The sequence below is a fragment of the Populus alba genome, chromosome 1 (assembly GCF_005239225.2).
Source record: "Populus alba chromosome 1, ASM523922v2, whole genome shotgun sequence".
Taxonomy (NCBI): Eukaryota; Viridiplantae; Streptophyta; class Magnoliopsida; order Malpighiales; family Salicaceae; genus Populus; species Populus alba.
In genome coordinates this window covers 1,229,352-1,245,746 of record NC_133284.1, presented here as the reverse complement: position 1 = coordinate 1,245,746, position 16,395 = coordinate 1,229,352, and the positions used below count along the sequence as shown (strand labels likewise).

The window sequence follows — 16,395 nt, the reverse complement described above, 5'->3', positions numbered from 1 at the left end:
ATTCCAACATATTTCAATTACTAATCCTAAGGTAAATTCAACATTAACAATTACAATTCAAACAAAATTATTCAATAATTATGCAATACAACAAAACAATAAATTCAAAATAAATACAAACAATTAAACACAAATCATGCAATAATAGAATAAAATTAATAATTCTTCCAACATATTCAATTAAATTCTATGGTAAAATTAAAACAGTAACAATATTAATTCAACAAATTATTAAATAATTATGTCAATACAACAAAACAATAAATTCAAATAAATAGAAAACAATTAAACACAAATCATGCAATAATAGAATAAAATTAATAATTCTTCCAACATATTCAATCACTAATTCTATGGTAAATAACATTAACAATATTAATTCAACAAATTATTAAATAATTATACCAAAAACAATGAAAATAATTAAACACAAATCATGCAACTATAGAGTTAAATTAATAATTAGTCGAACATATGCAATTACTAATTCTAAGGTAAATTCAACATTAACAACAAATATTCAATAAATTAACTAATAACAATTATGCCAATATAAAAAATATTCAAAAATTAAAAAAAAAAAAACTATAGACTTTAGGGAAGAAATATGCATACCTTTAATAATGTGTTGAAACAAAAAATTTATCTACATTACAACAAAATTCAACAAAACAAAAAACATAAAAAGCATAAAAATAACAATAAATAAAATGAAATGAAATAAAAAAAACACATACCCTTTAATGTGATGAAGATTCACAACTAAGCTTGCTAGAGATTCAACAAAGCTTGAAGATTTGAAAGGAAAAATATTGAAAACTTGAAGAATATTGGGTGAGAAACGGAGGAGAAGAAAAAATGAACTGAAGGGGCGGACGCAAGAACTTATAGTGCAGTTTTACCAACAGATTCACCGACGGAAATATAAAATTAATATTATTTAAATTAAATCCGTCGGTAACTGGCTAAAAATCCGTCGGTAATTTTTAAATTTCGCACTGAATTTTTTAATTACCCTCAATATTTTTCACGGTCCGTCGGTGAATTTGTCGGTAATCTGACACGGTCAGCGGTGCATTAAGTTCACGCTCTTTGGAATTCGCACATCCGTCGGTATTTTTGTCGGTAAAATTTGGCACTGACCGACGTTAATAATTCCATTGGTATTAACGTCGATAAATACGTATGGACGCGTGATTGTGGCATTTTGGTGTAATTATTTTCGAGCTCTCTGTGAGATGCCGACGGACGTAGGTTCGTCGGTATGGACATCGGTGATTGTGGCATTTTTTTGTAATTAACTCTCTGTGATATGCCGACGGACGGTAGTCCGTCGGTATGGACGTCGGTGATTGTAGCATTTTGTTGTAATTATTTTCGAACTCTCTGTGAGATGCCGACGGACGTCGGTCCGTCGGTATGGACGTCGGTGATTTTTCAATAAACGGTAAATGAACGAGAATCTCGTAATGACATGCATACGTAAAGTAATTTTGCAAGTTAGAATGAGTTTGTGATAGTGCTTACATGTGTTCTGAACCATGTTACAAATTGTTCATCTTGTAATTGAAAGATCTGGGAGTCGGTCAGCTGCGAGTTATTGGAGAGCAAATATTGTTGATGTTGCCTGCAACTGATAATGAGTGTATGATTTCACAATATATAATTAGCAGTATATTACTGACAAAGTTTAATTTGTATTGCACATATATAAACTTACTGAATAAATGGTCTCAGCTCATCACAGTTAAATAGAACATAGTTGTGTGCTTGTTTGAATTCTATTTCCGATAAATATCTTCCTCTTACGGCATTTTTAGGTGTGGGTCGTCCAGTATTGGAGAATATTGACAAGTTCCCACTGGAAGGCACTTCACCGCCATCATCATGCCGTGGAACGTGATTGATTCTTATTCTTAGATGAGGTTTGAAATAGTACGAGATAAATGTTGAGATCTCTTCAACAATATAGGCCTTAGATATCGAAGCCTCTACATGCGCCTTGTTCTTAACCTTTTTCTTTAGATTAAACAAGTACTTGCATTGAATTACAATTCAAGTATTTCCAATTAAGAAAAACATATAAAATACTTTTAGATATGAATTCCATTGCAACTGTAATATCTAACTGTTCGAATGGGTACATCCATCTATATTGGACCGGTCCTCCAGCTTTTGCCTCGAACGGTAGATGTATAGGGAAATGCTCCATTGAGTTAAAAAATAAAAGAGGGAATATCATCTCAAGTTTGCATAGTGTCTCGATGATATTCATTTGAAGCCTCTCAATGTGCTCACCATTCAACTTGCTAGAGCATATATCTCTAAAGAAATGACTGATCTCCGTCAGTGCATCCCATATTTCCTTTGGCAACAAATCACGAAAAGCTAATGGGATGAGTGTTTGCATAAACACATGGCAGTCATGACTCTTCATTCCATACAATCTGCAGTCCTCTATGTTAACAAGCCTTGATATGTTCGATGCATGTCCATCCAGAAAACGCAGACTCTTAAGCCATTTGTAGACTAGCAGTTGTGCGTTTTTCTCTAACACGAAGCTTGCCCTAGGTTTTGCGACCCGTGAATCCTCATAAACCAACTCCATATTTTTATGCTTACAGTATAAAGCTATATCCATTATAGCCTTGATGTTGTCATTTGTCTTCCCCTTCACATCCATGACGGTGTTTAAAATATTCTCAAACATGTTCTTTTCGATGTGCATGACGTCAAGATTATGGCGGAGAAGATTGGTCTTCCAAAAAGAAAGCTCCCAAAAGATACTTTGCTTTACCCAATTATGGGTCAAACCAAAACCAGGAAACTTTTGCTTACCTGATTGAAGGCCAAACACAATGTCACCGTACTCTGATACAACATGATGCAATTCTTCACCAGAAAGACGCAAGGATGCAACATCTTTTTCAACTCTGCCAACAAAGAAATCTTTTCTGTTCTTTCTGAACCTGTGATTAAGTGGCAAGAAGCGACGGTGACAGTAAAAAAAAGAAGCTTTACTTTCGTTTGCTAGCGTGAATGCCTTGTTGTTTTTCATGCAGTATGGACATGCGAGTCTCCCATGTGTGCTCCAACCATAAAGCTTTCCATAAGCTGGAAAATCATTGATAGTCCACATCAAAGCCGCCCTCATAAGGAAATTTTGTTTCCTCGATATATCATAAGTCAGAGCTCCGAAGGATCACAACTGTGCCAGCTCATTAATCAACGGTCGAAGACAAACATCTGTATTCCGTCCCGGGATGCTTGGACCAGGTATGACAGTAGATAAAAACAAGAACTCCGGCCTCATACACATTCCCGGTGGCAAGTTATAAACTGTGAGTATAACCGGCCAACAACAATAAGGAGCAGCAAATGACCCAAATGGGTTAATCCGTCTATACATAACCCAAGACGGACATTCCTTGATTCAGCTGAAAAGTCAGGATGCACACTGTTAAAGCGTTTCCACGCTTCGCCATCAAAAGGATGCATCATCACACCATCAACCGCATCATGTGTTTAGTGCCATGAATAACCTCTGCAGTCTAGATGTGATCGGGAAATATCTAAGTTTTTTATACGCCACTAGAGTCTTTCCCCTGCCAGTTCTGGGTTTGTAACGGGAATGCCCGCATGTCATGCACTCGGTCATCTCAGCATTTTCAAGGTAGTATAACATGCAGAAGTTAGGGCACATGTCAATTTTCTGGTATCCTAAACTGAGGGGTTTCATCATGGACTTCGCAGCATAGAAGTTCTCTTTCAGCTTGTTCTCTTCAGGTAAAATGCTTCTTGTCCAATCATAATTTTGTCATACCGAACCTCACTCAGCCCGTGATCTGACTTGATGGTGAACACCTGTGCCATGGCCGATAATTTACTGTGGTTTGTGCAGTCATCCCATAATGGTTCGTTAGAATCTTTCAACAATTCAAAAAACCTAGTTGCCTCTGCATTAGGTTCTTCTTCTACAATTGGGCATTAACTGACATTACCTTGATTCATTCTCATTGCATCCATAACCATATTTCTGTAAGGATTAGTGTTGTCATTTGCCGCTTCATGCACGTTGCTAGCACTAGAAGTTGACACAACCACCGTTTCTCCCATTCTCCTATTACTAACAAATATCTCTCCATGTGCATACCAACACTGGTAATCCTCCATAAACCCTTTGTGTAGAAGATGCATCATTACAACATCTGGATGCAGATACTTTTTATTTTGACACTTCCTGCATGGACACCTAATACCGCCTCCAGTAAAGTTTCTGAGAATAGATGTTGCGAAATTAATAAAACCCTGAACCCCATTACAATAATCCATCCTCCGCAATCCTTGGGGTGAATCTAGATACATCCATGAACGATCATCCATGACTTCTATCGAACCTCTATAAAATTATGATGATATCATGTATTAATTAACTAAGTTAGGTAAATAAATTTGCAAAAATATTACATTACCTCGAGATTATCCAACAAACCAATCACAACTTCTCATAAATATTAAATATCCATTATCATTTATCAACGTCCATACAAATTAATATATATAAATTAACAGAAATTACCAACCTGCAATACCATCGATAAAACTTAAAAAGGACCCATTAAGCAAGCTATTAATTATTTCAAAACATAACATGTAATTCGGTAATTCCACAAAGTTTTAACAATTTACAAACAAATACAATCTTAAAAAATCTAAAACAAACCATAACAGATATAAAATTATACATTCATATACTACAAGTTTGTTTGAGAAATAACAATAAAACACGTACATCTACTAACAAAAATACATATACTAAAAAAATAATAAATTTGACATTTAAATATTAAAATTTAAACAGATAGAATTACTTACAAAAATTGATAAAATTCATCGGTAAATCAGAACACGGATGTTGCGACCACAAAACGTCAAGAAATACAACTTGTTGTACTGAGATGAGGAAGAATTTTGTTTGGGTGCGAGGGGGGGCTGGTTATTTGCAGATGGGGAGAGTTAGGATTAGAAAGAGAGAAGAAGAAGGAGAAATGAGGAAGGAGAGAGTGTCGGCAGAGGGGTCATACATTAACTTTTTCCGACGGATGGGGATGTAATCCACCGGTGTATCCGTCGGCTATTCTGACAGGAAAATAGACATGTCACATTACGGACCAGATTTTCAAATCCTTCAATGATTTCGTCGGTAAATTTGAACTGTGAATGGTCACATCAATCCGTACGGGTCTGCCATTTCCAAAATCATCGGTGAGCCCATCGGTAGTTTTGTTGATGATGAACCGGTCCAATCACCCGTATGGTTCGTCCATTTTGAATCCGTCAGTGATTCTGTCGGAAATATCACCAGCCAAAAGCGACCCGTCCTTTTTTTCTTTATTCCGAACTTTCCATCCGTAATTTGATCGGTAATTACTGACGGATTAACTCCGTCGGTAATTACAGACGGAAATAGTCCGTTGGTAATTTCAACCTCAAATTACCAACGAAAATATTCCGTCGGTGATTCCATTGCTATTAAGTGAATTTCTGGTAGTGAATATGGTTCCGGAAGGGAGGGTATGGTGACCGATTCAGAAATTTAGCTTAAGGAATCAGAATTAAATTTTTATAAGCAATTTATTTTTTCAACAAGAGTACATATAGGAATTCATCAAAATAAAAGGGGTTAAAAATGAGTCATAACCATAAGCATAAATGGAAACAGGAAAATTGGAGCATTAATGCGGAATGCCGCTTTTTTCAGTCGAGCTTGCCTCAGGATTTGGAGGCTTATCTCCAGGTTCAAAAGATGGCTCAGATGAGTCATTATAACAGGTGCTGGTTCCTCGAGGATTTGTACTGATGTTGAAGAGTATGATGAAGGAAATTAATGAATAATTTTGAGGGAGATTTATCCCTTCGTCGAGGGGTTTATCTTGTCCTTTACATGAATATTGTTTCTTATCTCTCTCTTATTTTTCTGTGCTCGTCTGTGTTTATTTAATTTCTTGCAAGGTTTTATAGACAGACTTGACAGAGGAAAACCACAAAAAATTTGGTCATCATCGCTTGTCTAGTCTAAAAACAAAAGCTGATAGTAGCTAAGAAGAGAAGTATTCATAAGTTTTTTTGTATTTTTTTTTCATAAGAATTCATAAGTTGATGAGTTTCATTACAAGTCCATTACATTTTTAGCTCAACAACACCTTCTCCCCCATTGATTAGCAACACGCTACACAGATTGAACCCTACCCATGCATCTAGCTAGCATGATTTTGCAGGCAGCAGGATCAAAACTTGTTCCGGTACCAGAACACGCCTTTTTCAGGAGCTCCGTCATCTGGATCAACATACAGGCATTCTTTTGTCTCCCTCCATAAGGCCTTGTAAATCGGAGTATCATCAAACTGGTAGAACTCACCCAGTATTGGCTTGATTGCTTTCGTAGCCTCCATTGCATGATAATGTGGCATGTTAGAGAAGAGATGGTGAGCTACATGCGTGTCTGTAATGTTATGGAAGACCTTGTTCAGGATCCCATAGTCTCTATCCATGGTTGCCAAAGCTCCTCGAAGCCACTCCCATTCAGAGGCATCATAATGTGGCAATGCAGGGTGAGTGTGCTGCAAGTATGTGATGGTGACAAGGAAACCATTAGCAATAAGTAACGGTACCCCATAAATAAATATCAGAAATGCCAGCCCTCGAGACACAGCGATGCTGTAGAGCACAAAAGTTGCAGCAAAAATGCCAAGATCAGAAATGTAAATCTGAAGCCTTTCACGATCAGAATATATGGGGCCATAGGGATCATAGTGACAGGCAAAGCGATCATAGGGTCGACCTGAAACGTTGAAGGCTAGGTATAAGGGCCAGCCTAGCAGAAGTGTGACACCAAGACTTAAAGCTCGGCCTGGTGGGTTGTTTAGGTACTTGGAATACCATGCGATTCGAGACTTGGGCTTTGGAACGAACACTTCGTCGCGCTCAAGGGACCCTGTGTTTGAGTGATGGCGGCGGTGGCTGTATTTCCAGGAAAAGTAAGGGACTAAAAGTGCAGAATGGAGGATGAGGCCAACTGTGTCATCAACCCACCGGTAGTCACTGAAGGCGTGGTGGCCACATTCATGAGCAATGACCCAAACACCGGTCAGAATGCAGCCTTGGAGAATCCAGTAGATGGGCCATGTGATGTAGGCAAGAGGGGATGGTAGGAGGTGGAAATATGTGATGGCAATGTAGCAGAAGAGAAAGCTGAAGGAGAGGTCATAAACAACATAGGACAATGAGCGGAGAAGGGATCGTTGGAAGCAATGGGGAGGGATGGCCTTCTTGATTTTTCCAAGTGTAAATGGAGGCTCCGTGTTTGGCATTCTCTTGAAGCTGCTTTCCTTTCCTTCATGCACTCCATGGACTCCCATTGTCTCAGCTTCCTTGAATATCATGATTTAGCAGATATCATATTCTTATAATCTGATTTCACAGCATGTATGTGTATCAATGGCAATTACGTGTACGTACCTGCCTCGAGAAAGCATAGGCGTAGAAGAAAAGGAAAAAATAAATGTTGTAGGACCATGAAAATGGCTGAAATATGCGGGAAGAAATTAATTATTTTTTTATTTTTAAAAATATTTTATTTTATTTTATTTTATTTTTAATTAATTTTTTAATTTTTTCAGACTATTTTGATGTGACGATGTGAAAAATAATTTTTTAAAAAATAAAAAATATATATTATTTTAATATATTTCTAAGTAAAATATACTTTAAAAATAATCGCTACCACAATTCTAAACACCTTATAAATATTATAATTTATTAATAGAAATAGAAATTATTAGTCTCAATGCAAAACTTTCACGATTAATTTTAATAAAAATATACATCGAGTGGATAGTATTTATGATAGTTAATAAATCTAGCATAGTCAAAATGGTTGATTCAGGAATCTACAATTTAAAAATTTAAAATAAATTGGGTTAATTTATAATTCAATTAATTTGAACAACCCCTATAGATTTAACACTAAATTCTTTAAAATATATATTTTTTGATAAAAAAAAATATCTCAATTTACTCACCAACCTACAAGTAAACGATCCAAATGTTTTTTTTTCTGGATCACCCCATACGAATACGACATCTATCATGATTTTTAAAATGCTATTTTGCAATTCTAAATATATATTTTTTATTAAATAGATATTCAGATTAGTTTATGTGTATCTTAATTAATCTTATAGGCTTTAAAGTTAACAACCATATAAGTCTCTGGTAGTTATTATATTAACAACCACAAAACTTGAACATGAAACTAAGAATAAATCTTTTAATTCTAAATTCCTACTACTGAATTACCTATTATATTTCATTTCTGTACATTTCATTGTCATATTGCGTGTATGAGTTTAACAAAATTTGTTGACACTTCAGTAAAATTGCTCCTAGAATACACTGTAATTATTAGCTATTAAATAAAGATATAAATGCGATGTCCACAGCATACCTAAAATTAGTCGGACATCAAAACCAGTACATGCCAAAGTATCATAGTGACAGGCAAAGCGATCATAGGGTCGACCGGAAACGTTGAAGGCTAGGTATAAGGGCCAGCCAATCAGAAGTGATACAGCCAGACTTAAAGCTCGGCCTGGTGGGTTGTTTAGGTACTTGGAATACCATGCGATTCGAGACTTAGGCTTGGGGACGAACACTTCGTCGCGCTCAAGGGACCCTGTGTTTGAGTGATGGCGGCGGTGGCTGTATTTCCAGGAAAAGTAAGGGACTAAAAGTGCAGAATGGAGGATGAGGCCAACTGTGTCATCAACCCACCGGTAGTCACTGAAGGCATGGTGACCACATTCATGAGAAATAACCCAAACACCAGTGAGAATGCAGCCTTGGAGAATCCAGTACGTGGGCCACGCGACACAGGAGAGCGGGGATGGCAGGAGGTCGAAGTATGTGGTGGCAATGTAGCAGAGGAGAAAGCTTATGCACAGATCATAAACCACATAGGAGAATGAGAGGAGAAGGGATCGTTCGAAGCAATGGGGCTGGATGGCCTTCTTGATTTTGCCAAGAGTGAACGGAGGCTTCCCATGTGGCATTCTCTTGATGCGGCTTTCCTTTCCTCCATGCTTGCCACTGGAGGCAAACAATCCATTGGCTGCCATTGCTCTGTTCAGCTTTCTTGAATTAAATTCATGAAAAGATGAACAAATAATTTAGTAGAATTATCGGATTAGCCAGGGTCACTGTAAATATATCTCAGTACTTTGAGCATGCATTGATGGCCTATAACTGCTTCCAGAAAGCATGGGCTTAGAAGAAAACGTACTGATGCATATGACTTTTTACAGGATCCATGGCGGTCCAGGCTAAAATATATATGACTTTAGCATTGAGTAAAAATATTCGAAGAACAGACTCTAACTAATAACTATTATACAGTATAATTTCTCTGTACTCGGAATATCCAAAATTAGTCTACATCAAAACCAGGAGTGCATGCCAAAATTCATCGTTTTTATCGATCTAATTAACCTAATTTTAACATCATTAATGTTTCAACAACCTTAATAATATTATTTTACCTGTATATTTAGTAAAACACAGCAGGCAAATGTAGGTGAAGACAATCAATGAAAAACACAGCAGTCGGTGTTGTTTCTGACTAAAATGTCATGGACACTAGTGCACGCATGGTGACACATGTTTGGGGAAACTGTCAGAACAAGCAACAAATGTAGGGGAGACCCTCTCAACACACCACCATGACTTGCAGTTTCTGTAACCATGCATGCCACAGGCAGACACGTATACATTATATTTTGTTCATCACTTCCACTTGTTGGTCTTGTTCAAAATTAATTTACTTTGCCTAATACAGCCAAAATGAAGAACAGAACCTGTCAAAGCAGGATTTTCTTTATTGACACTTTTAAAAAAAAAAGATTCCTAAATTCAAGCAAAGTTTGTTAGTTCCAAAGTTAAATGAAAATCTTAAAGTAATTAACCCACCCAAATTACTTGAGCATATATGCATTTATATGGTCATAGAAAATAATTAGCGGTGCGTGTTAATTAGTTTAGTTACATCCTTTTCTAGATTTATTTTGAAGAAACAGATAGAAACATGGAGGCTAAAAACACCCCCATTTAATTTCTGTTTTATCCAATTACTACAAAAAATAAAAGTTGTCGGAAAGAGAAGGCTAAAGATTTGGAGATTAAGACACAGAACTCCATAGTATCTGTTAAAAATTCCAACTTCTGTAACCAAAAAAAGAAATTTCCAACTATGAGGTTTCATAATATGAGACATAGTGCTGCTGCCCCTGATGCACTCCACGATTTAAAAAAGTTGGAATGGGAAAACAAACAACTCCACATTATGGGTAAAAAATCTGAATAATGGGCAAAAACAGACTGCAGAATCAAAACCTAGCTTCATGGTATGTTGCATGGCAATAAGAAAGTTGAAAAACGAAAGCCATAACATTATTCAGATTTAATTCAATCCCTTTCCTATGTGTTTTTTTATTATCATTTTATTAAATAAAAATATTGGTTCGAAGAAACAATAACGTAATTAAATATAATCAAGTCTATGGCTTATGTACATCTATATCTCAACTTTTAAATTTAATCTTTGGTTAAATATGTTTATTTTTCAATTGGTTTTCATATAAAGTTATAACATTCTTTTTTTTAATATATGCAACTTTACATAATAATTTTTTATTATATTCAATCTTGTTTACGTGTGTGTTTGTTTCTATTATTATTTGATTACATTAAAAGTTTATTCTAGGAAAAAATTATTAAACACAACTATATACATAACATGTGTTGTGAAATCAAATATCTTGATTTATTTTTATTTCTCTATTTTTTCAGTTTAATCTTTAGTTATCTTAACTACTTTTTTAATGTTTTATTATCACGAATAATCATTTGATTAAATAAAGAATGTATTTTAAGAAAAAAAAATTATCAAACAAAATTGAGTACATAATTTGTGATCAAATATCTTGATTTGTATCTACCTCTTGATTTTTTTAGTTTAGTCTTTAGTTATCATTAAGAGCTTTTTTATGTTTATTGGCACAAATAATTCTTTATTTAGTTAATTAGATGTATGCATAAGCTTTTTTATGTTTATTTGCACAAATAATTCTTTATTTAGTTAATTAGATGTATGAGAATTTATTTATGTCCAAAAACATGTTGGAAAACTGCATATTCATTTTTTTTTGCTAAAAAAGCATTATTTGATGTGCACAAGTCAAATAGTCAGTTAACTCTAGATTGAGTGTAATTGGTGTTTCAGAATAAAAGTAAATGAAAACAATAAATAAATATCTATAAGATGGTTTTGAAATGAAATTTTTTCTTTCAAAATAAAAAGAAAGGGAAACATGTCCTCTTTATCATAACTGCATTTGCCACTTCTATTTTGAAACAGTAATCTAACACTACCTTATTTATTAAATAATAAAAATTATGGTTGGAGGCTAGATTTGCCAGAGAACTTGATAAAAATCAGATATATAGTATCTCCAACACTACAACCGAGGTATACGAGCAAGCTAAAATGTCTTGATTATTGGGACCACGCAACTCAAATCGAGCCAGCAATCACCACTTGTTCTTTTGATCGTACGAGAACAAATTCAAGCTAAGACTGCCCAACTTAGAGTTGAGTCGACTTAACTAGGGGGATAAAGTGAATGTCCTTAAGCAGCTATTGACAACGCTCACTGATACTTATGCTCCACCTTGTTGCCCTCTTGGTTCCGATGAAGATCTTTCTCTGCCTCCTCCTCGAGTTTATGTCCACTAGATAGATAAATTATATTTAATAATATTTTTTAAATTAATAATATAAATTTATTTTTATTTTACTTTAATTATGTTTTGATAGCATTATTTATTTTAATATTTTTAAAAAATATATATATATTACATATAATATTGATGGGATTACTGACAGAATGTGGAATACCAACAAAATTACCAATATGATAGCTAGGTCCCTCGAAGAGTTTCAGAAAGTTGAAAAGAAATTAAAGGACTTGTCATTGTTAAATATAATTTCCCGACAAATTTATTACGTCGATAACATACATATAAATATAGATTTAGTCCTAAAATATATATATATATATATATATATATATATATATATATATATATTATATATCCATGATTTCGTTGGTAATTGTAGATCCAATGGAATCGGGATTTACACGATGACAGAATATTCTGTCAATGTTTCCCGCAAGGATGCAAGAAGGGTAACTGTAATATGATAGGTTCTCGTCAATTCTCAGATGAATGAACCACCCTCGTAAGTTAACTTTTAACCTTTTTCTAGTCATATATGTTGCTTAATTGATCACATGTACTTTATCACATGGTTGGTAGGTTAGGGGTCCATGTCCATTGATGCATGTCTACCTAAAACCAATGTACCAAGGAGCAACCACCGAATGCCAAAAAGTTTTTTTTTTTTTTTTCGTATTTATTGACATGGATTGGTTGCTCTTAAGAATCTTGTTTTCACACTTGAACGAGACAAAGAACAGATTTGTGATTTTCTATTGAGGTATGTGAGAGATAAATTTGCCCCTTTTTTCAACTAGAATTCATATACTATGCACTAATTGGCATTTAGGTTGTTTGTATCTAAAATAAAATTTTACAAGATAAATTCAATAGTTTTTTCTTAACAAAAACATAAAAAAAATCATATTTTTTATCGTGTAAGAAAAGAGCAACTCGTTTCAGAAGTATTAGCTCATATTTCCTTTCCCAATATCTCCCCTCCTCCCTCCCAGCTAACAATGGCAAGAAAATGTCAATCTCAGTACTCTAAGAAATTAATATTGGGCCAAGGAAACGCAACTAAAGGAAGAAGAAAAGCTCAGAGCATTTCCGTGTGTGTGAAGGTGTGTGTGTGTGTGTGTGGATCATCATCATCATCTAGGGTTTTCTATGGTTATCGATACATACCTTGGCTTTTTCTTAGGACTGTGAAATTAGGTTGAAAGGATTGTGTCATTCTACCATCACATAAACTAACCTTTAGAAAAGAATATATATAGGACATTTTCACATCTCCCACTCGATCCTTCCTCCCTCCGAACCAACCAACCATGGCATAAAATGTCCAACAGATCTAGCAGTCTTACCTCCTAGTCTCTCTACCTTCGTGTGTCCTGTTTGTTTAGAAAATATAATATAATTACTTTTTAAAGTATTTTTTATTTAAAAATATATTAAAATAATATTTTTTTATTTTTTAAAAATATCAACGTATCAAAATGATCTTTAAAATATTTAAAAATATGTTAATTTAAAATAAATAAAAAATAAATATTTTTAAAAATATCTTTAAAATAAAAAAAAACAGGAGTTATAAGAATCGCACGGTGAGCTCTCAAGTTGTTGCATGTGGATCAATCACTCCCTGCTACTAAAAGCTAGAAATGATAGAGAGACTGGTAGCCTAGACAACATGGACAAACATGCCTTGACTCGCTACAGAATGAGAGTGATGATATCGGGAGGGAGATTAAAATCAAAATTTCAAAAAAAAAAAAAAAAAAAAAAACTTAACTAAACTAAAGGAATATGGGATTTTAGTGTTCTCCTTCTTGGACAATACTATTAATTGGAATAGTATTTGTTTGTTTTTTCTTAATTATATTATCTAACCATTAGATTTATTAGGGATTCAATTTCTCATAATTTGTTTATAAAGTTATCTTTGTTCAATTATTTGAACTACGGACTTGACAAGCTAACTCGGTTGACTCGAGTTTTTTTTCCTCGATGGTTATTAAGCCTCGAACTTTATTATTGTTTCGCATTCCTTTTTATTTGATTATCACGATCTCATATTCTAAGAATAGCTCAGTCGAGTTAACTCGAGTTGGCTCGAGTCTTTTTTCTCGATGGTTTTTTTAAAATTATTTTTTTAATTTCATACTTTTTGTAGTTAAATTATTGGCTTTTTGAGCTTTGTAATTTTTTCATTTTTTTATGTGTTTTTTTTTTTATTGAACTTCAATCTTTTTTGTTGGGTCCTTCTTTTTATAGTATACTTTTTTTTATTCTTATCTCATATCGTACGTGGTTTATTAGTCAAATTAATCAGGTTGTTTTAAGGGTTTTTTCTTCAACATATTTTTTTAAATTAATTGTTTTTTGTTTCATCGTTTGAAATCCCCTTGATTTTTTTATGTTAGTAAAAATTCAACCCGGCCGACAACATAGCACGACCAACATATCTAGCTTCAAAACCAAAAAAGATAAGGATACTGGGGTCAAGTAAAATGTATCTTCGTATTTTTCATGTTTTGAAAACATAGAAATTTACTTGAGAATTGTCTTAAAGACAAATTTATTTTATATTTCTATTTATGTCTTTGTTTCTTTAACTAAACTTGTTTTTATATTCATTGTTTATGTTTCTTTTATCCTAAGATATTAATTAAATATCATCGCCAAATAAGGATATATCTACAATATCTCTTTATGGTTGTTAAAAACTTGTTTATATTATCTTATATTTTATCATTCGTTAACATCTATCTTATCTTACTTTTGTAATTCATCTACCGGATAATGTTTCTCTTAACTAGTTTTTATCCTCCACCTGCTAAACAAGTTTATCTTATCCAATTTTTGTTAAAGTCATTTTACCCCATGTTGTAGTTTAAAAAAAAAATTGACAAAAATATTTATCAAAATGAAGACATTTTGATCCTCTTCTCGCTTAAAGGTTTTGACTATTCTCTAGGGTTATTGGACCTAAAACAACTATCCAGTGAGAAGGCAAACAAAGTCATGTGGAATGCCATCAAAAATGGATCCTTCGAACCATCTAGGTGGTGGCCCAGTGGTAAGAGTTTGGGACCAAGAGATTTGCTCCTTCTGTGGTCTCAGGTTCGAGCCCTAGGTTGCTCATATGATGGCACTGGAGACTTACATAGTCGTTAACTTCAGGGCTCGTGGGATTAATTAAGGTGCGCGCAAGCTGACCCGGACACCCACGTTAAACTAAAAAAAAATGGATCCTTCGTTGAAATAGAAGCACTCATAGTATAAAGCATTTATAGTTGAATTACTTAGTTATTAAAGAAAAGTCCAAAACAACAAATGTAAATTGAAAATATTAGTATCACTTATATAATTGTTGATCCATTAATTAAGGGATTGCCTCCCAAAGGAACATGTTATTAGCTCTTCTAGGCAATTTATAATTGATATTACTTTTTTATGATAAAGTAGTTATAAAATTGGTAAGAAAAAAATTCCATTCTTCAATCATATATGGTACATCATTTGTTTGATGAAAAAAACTACATGGATCATTTAACCACAAAAATATGGATGATTATTTTTGGTTCGGTTCAGTTTTTATCAAAAAAAAAATCAAACCAAAATTTTTTTACAAAAAAAAGAAACCGGTTCAAACCAACCGGTTTCGGTTCAGTTCAATTTTTTATAACAAAAACAAGTTCAAACTAGTTTAGCTCGTTTTTTTTTCAATTTTAGCTCTGTTTTTTTTTTTATTTGGGTTCAGTTCGGTTTGATTTTTTCAATTTTAAACTTATAAAACCGAACCGAACCGAACCGGTTAATTTTTTCAAAATTCTAATCGGTTTTTTGGTTTTTTTCCAGTTTTTTTGGTTTAATCAGTTTTTTGATTTTTTTCTCACCCCTACTTAAAAGATTGGATCAGTGATGGTTATCAATATCATTTTAATTGGTTTAGCAGCTATTTTAAAAAATCAAATTCATGAGTGTCAAGGTTTTCTTGGTACAAGTTCAAGTGGGTCAAAATTATTTTTGTTTTTTTTTTTTTAACAAAATCGGGTCAGAGAAAAGATGGGAAAATGTAAATTATTTTTCTATAAAAGTAGCTCACTAAACTTGTTTTAGTTTGTATTTAACTTATGAAATTGATAATTTACATTTACCGATTAATTGTATTAATAATGATCATCAAGAGGAATTTAAAGAATCATACTAAGATATTAATTCATTGTTTACGTCTCTTTTATCCTAAGATATTAATTAAAATAACTAATTATAATAACATACTTTATTTCATCGCCAAATAAGGATACATCTGCATATCTCTTTATGGTTGTTAAAAACTTGTTTATATTACCTTATATTTTATTATTAGTTAACATCTATCTTATTTTATTTTTGTAATTCATCTACCAGATAATGTTTATCTTATCTAGTTTTTATCCTCCACCTGCTAAACAAGTTTATCTTATCAATTTTTGTTAAAATTTTACCCCATGTGGTAGTTTAAAAAACATTGACAAAAATATTTATCAAAATGACGACATTTTGATCCTCTTCTCG

At 33.5% G+C, this 16,395-nt stretch overlaps 2 protein-coding genes across 2 annotated transcripts; both read right to left on the bottom strand.

Annotated features, from left to right (window-relative positions):
- Positions 1-6,092: 6,092 nt before the first annotated feature.
- LOC118049817 (delta(12)-acyl-lipid-desaturase) lies at positions 6,093-7,459 on the bottom strand. The gene has a single exon (XM_035059934.2). It carries the CDS (start codon positions 7,440-7,442, stop codon positions 6,288-6,290), a length of 1,155 nt encoding a protein of 384 aa, XP_034915825.1. The 5' UTR covers positions 7,443-7,459; the 3' UTR covers positions 6,093-6,287.
- A 949-nt stretch (positions 7,460-8,408) lies between these two features.
- On the bottom strand, positions 8,409-9,927 carry LOC118049781 (delta(12)-fatty-acid desaturase FAD2). Its single transcript, XM_035059893.2, has one exon. It carries the CDS (start codon positions 9,174-9,176, stop codon positions 8,445-8,447), a length of 732 nt encoding a protein of 243 aa, XP_034915784.1. The 5' UTR covers positions 9,177-9,927; the 3' UTR covers positions 8,409-8,444.
- Positions 9,928-16,395: the final 6,468 nt, after the last annotated feature.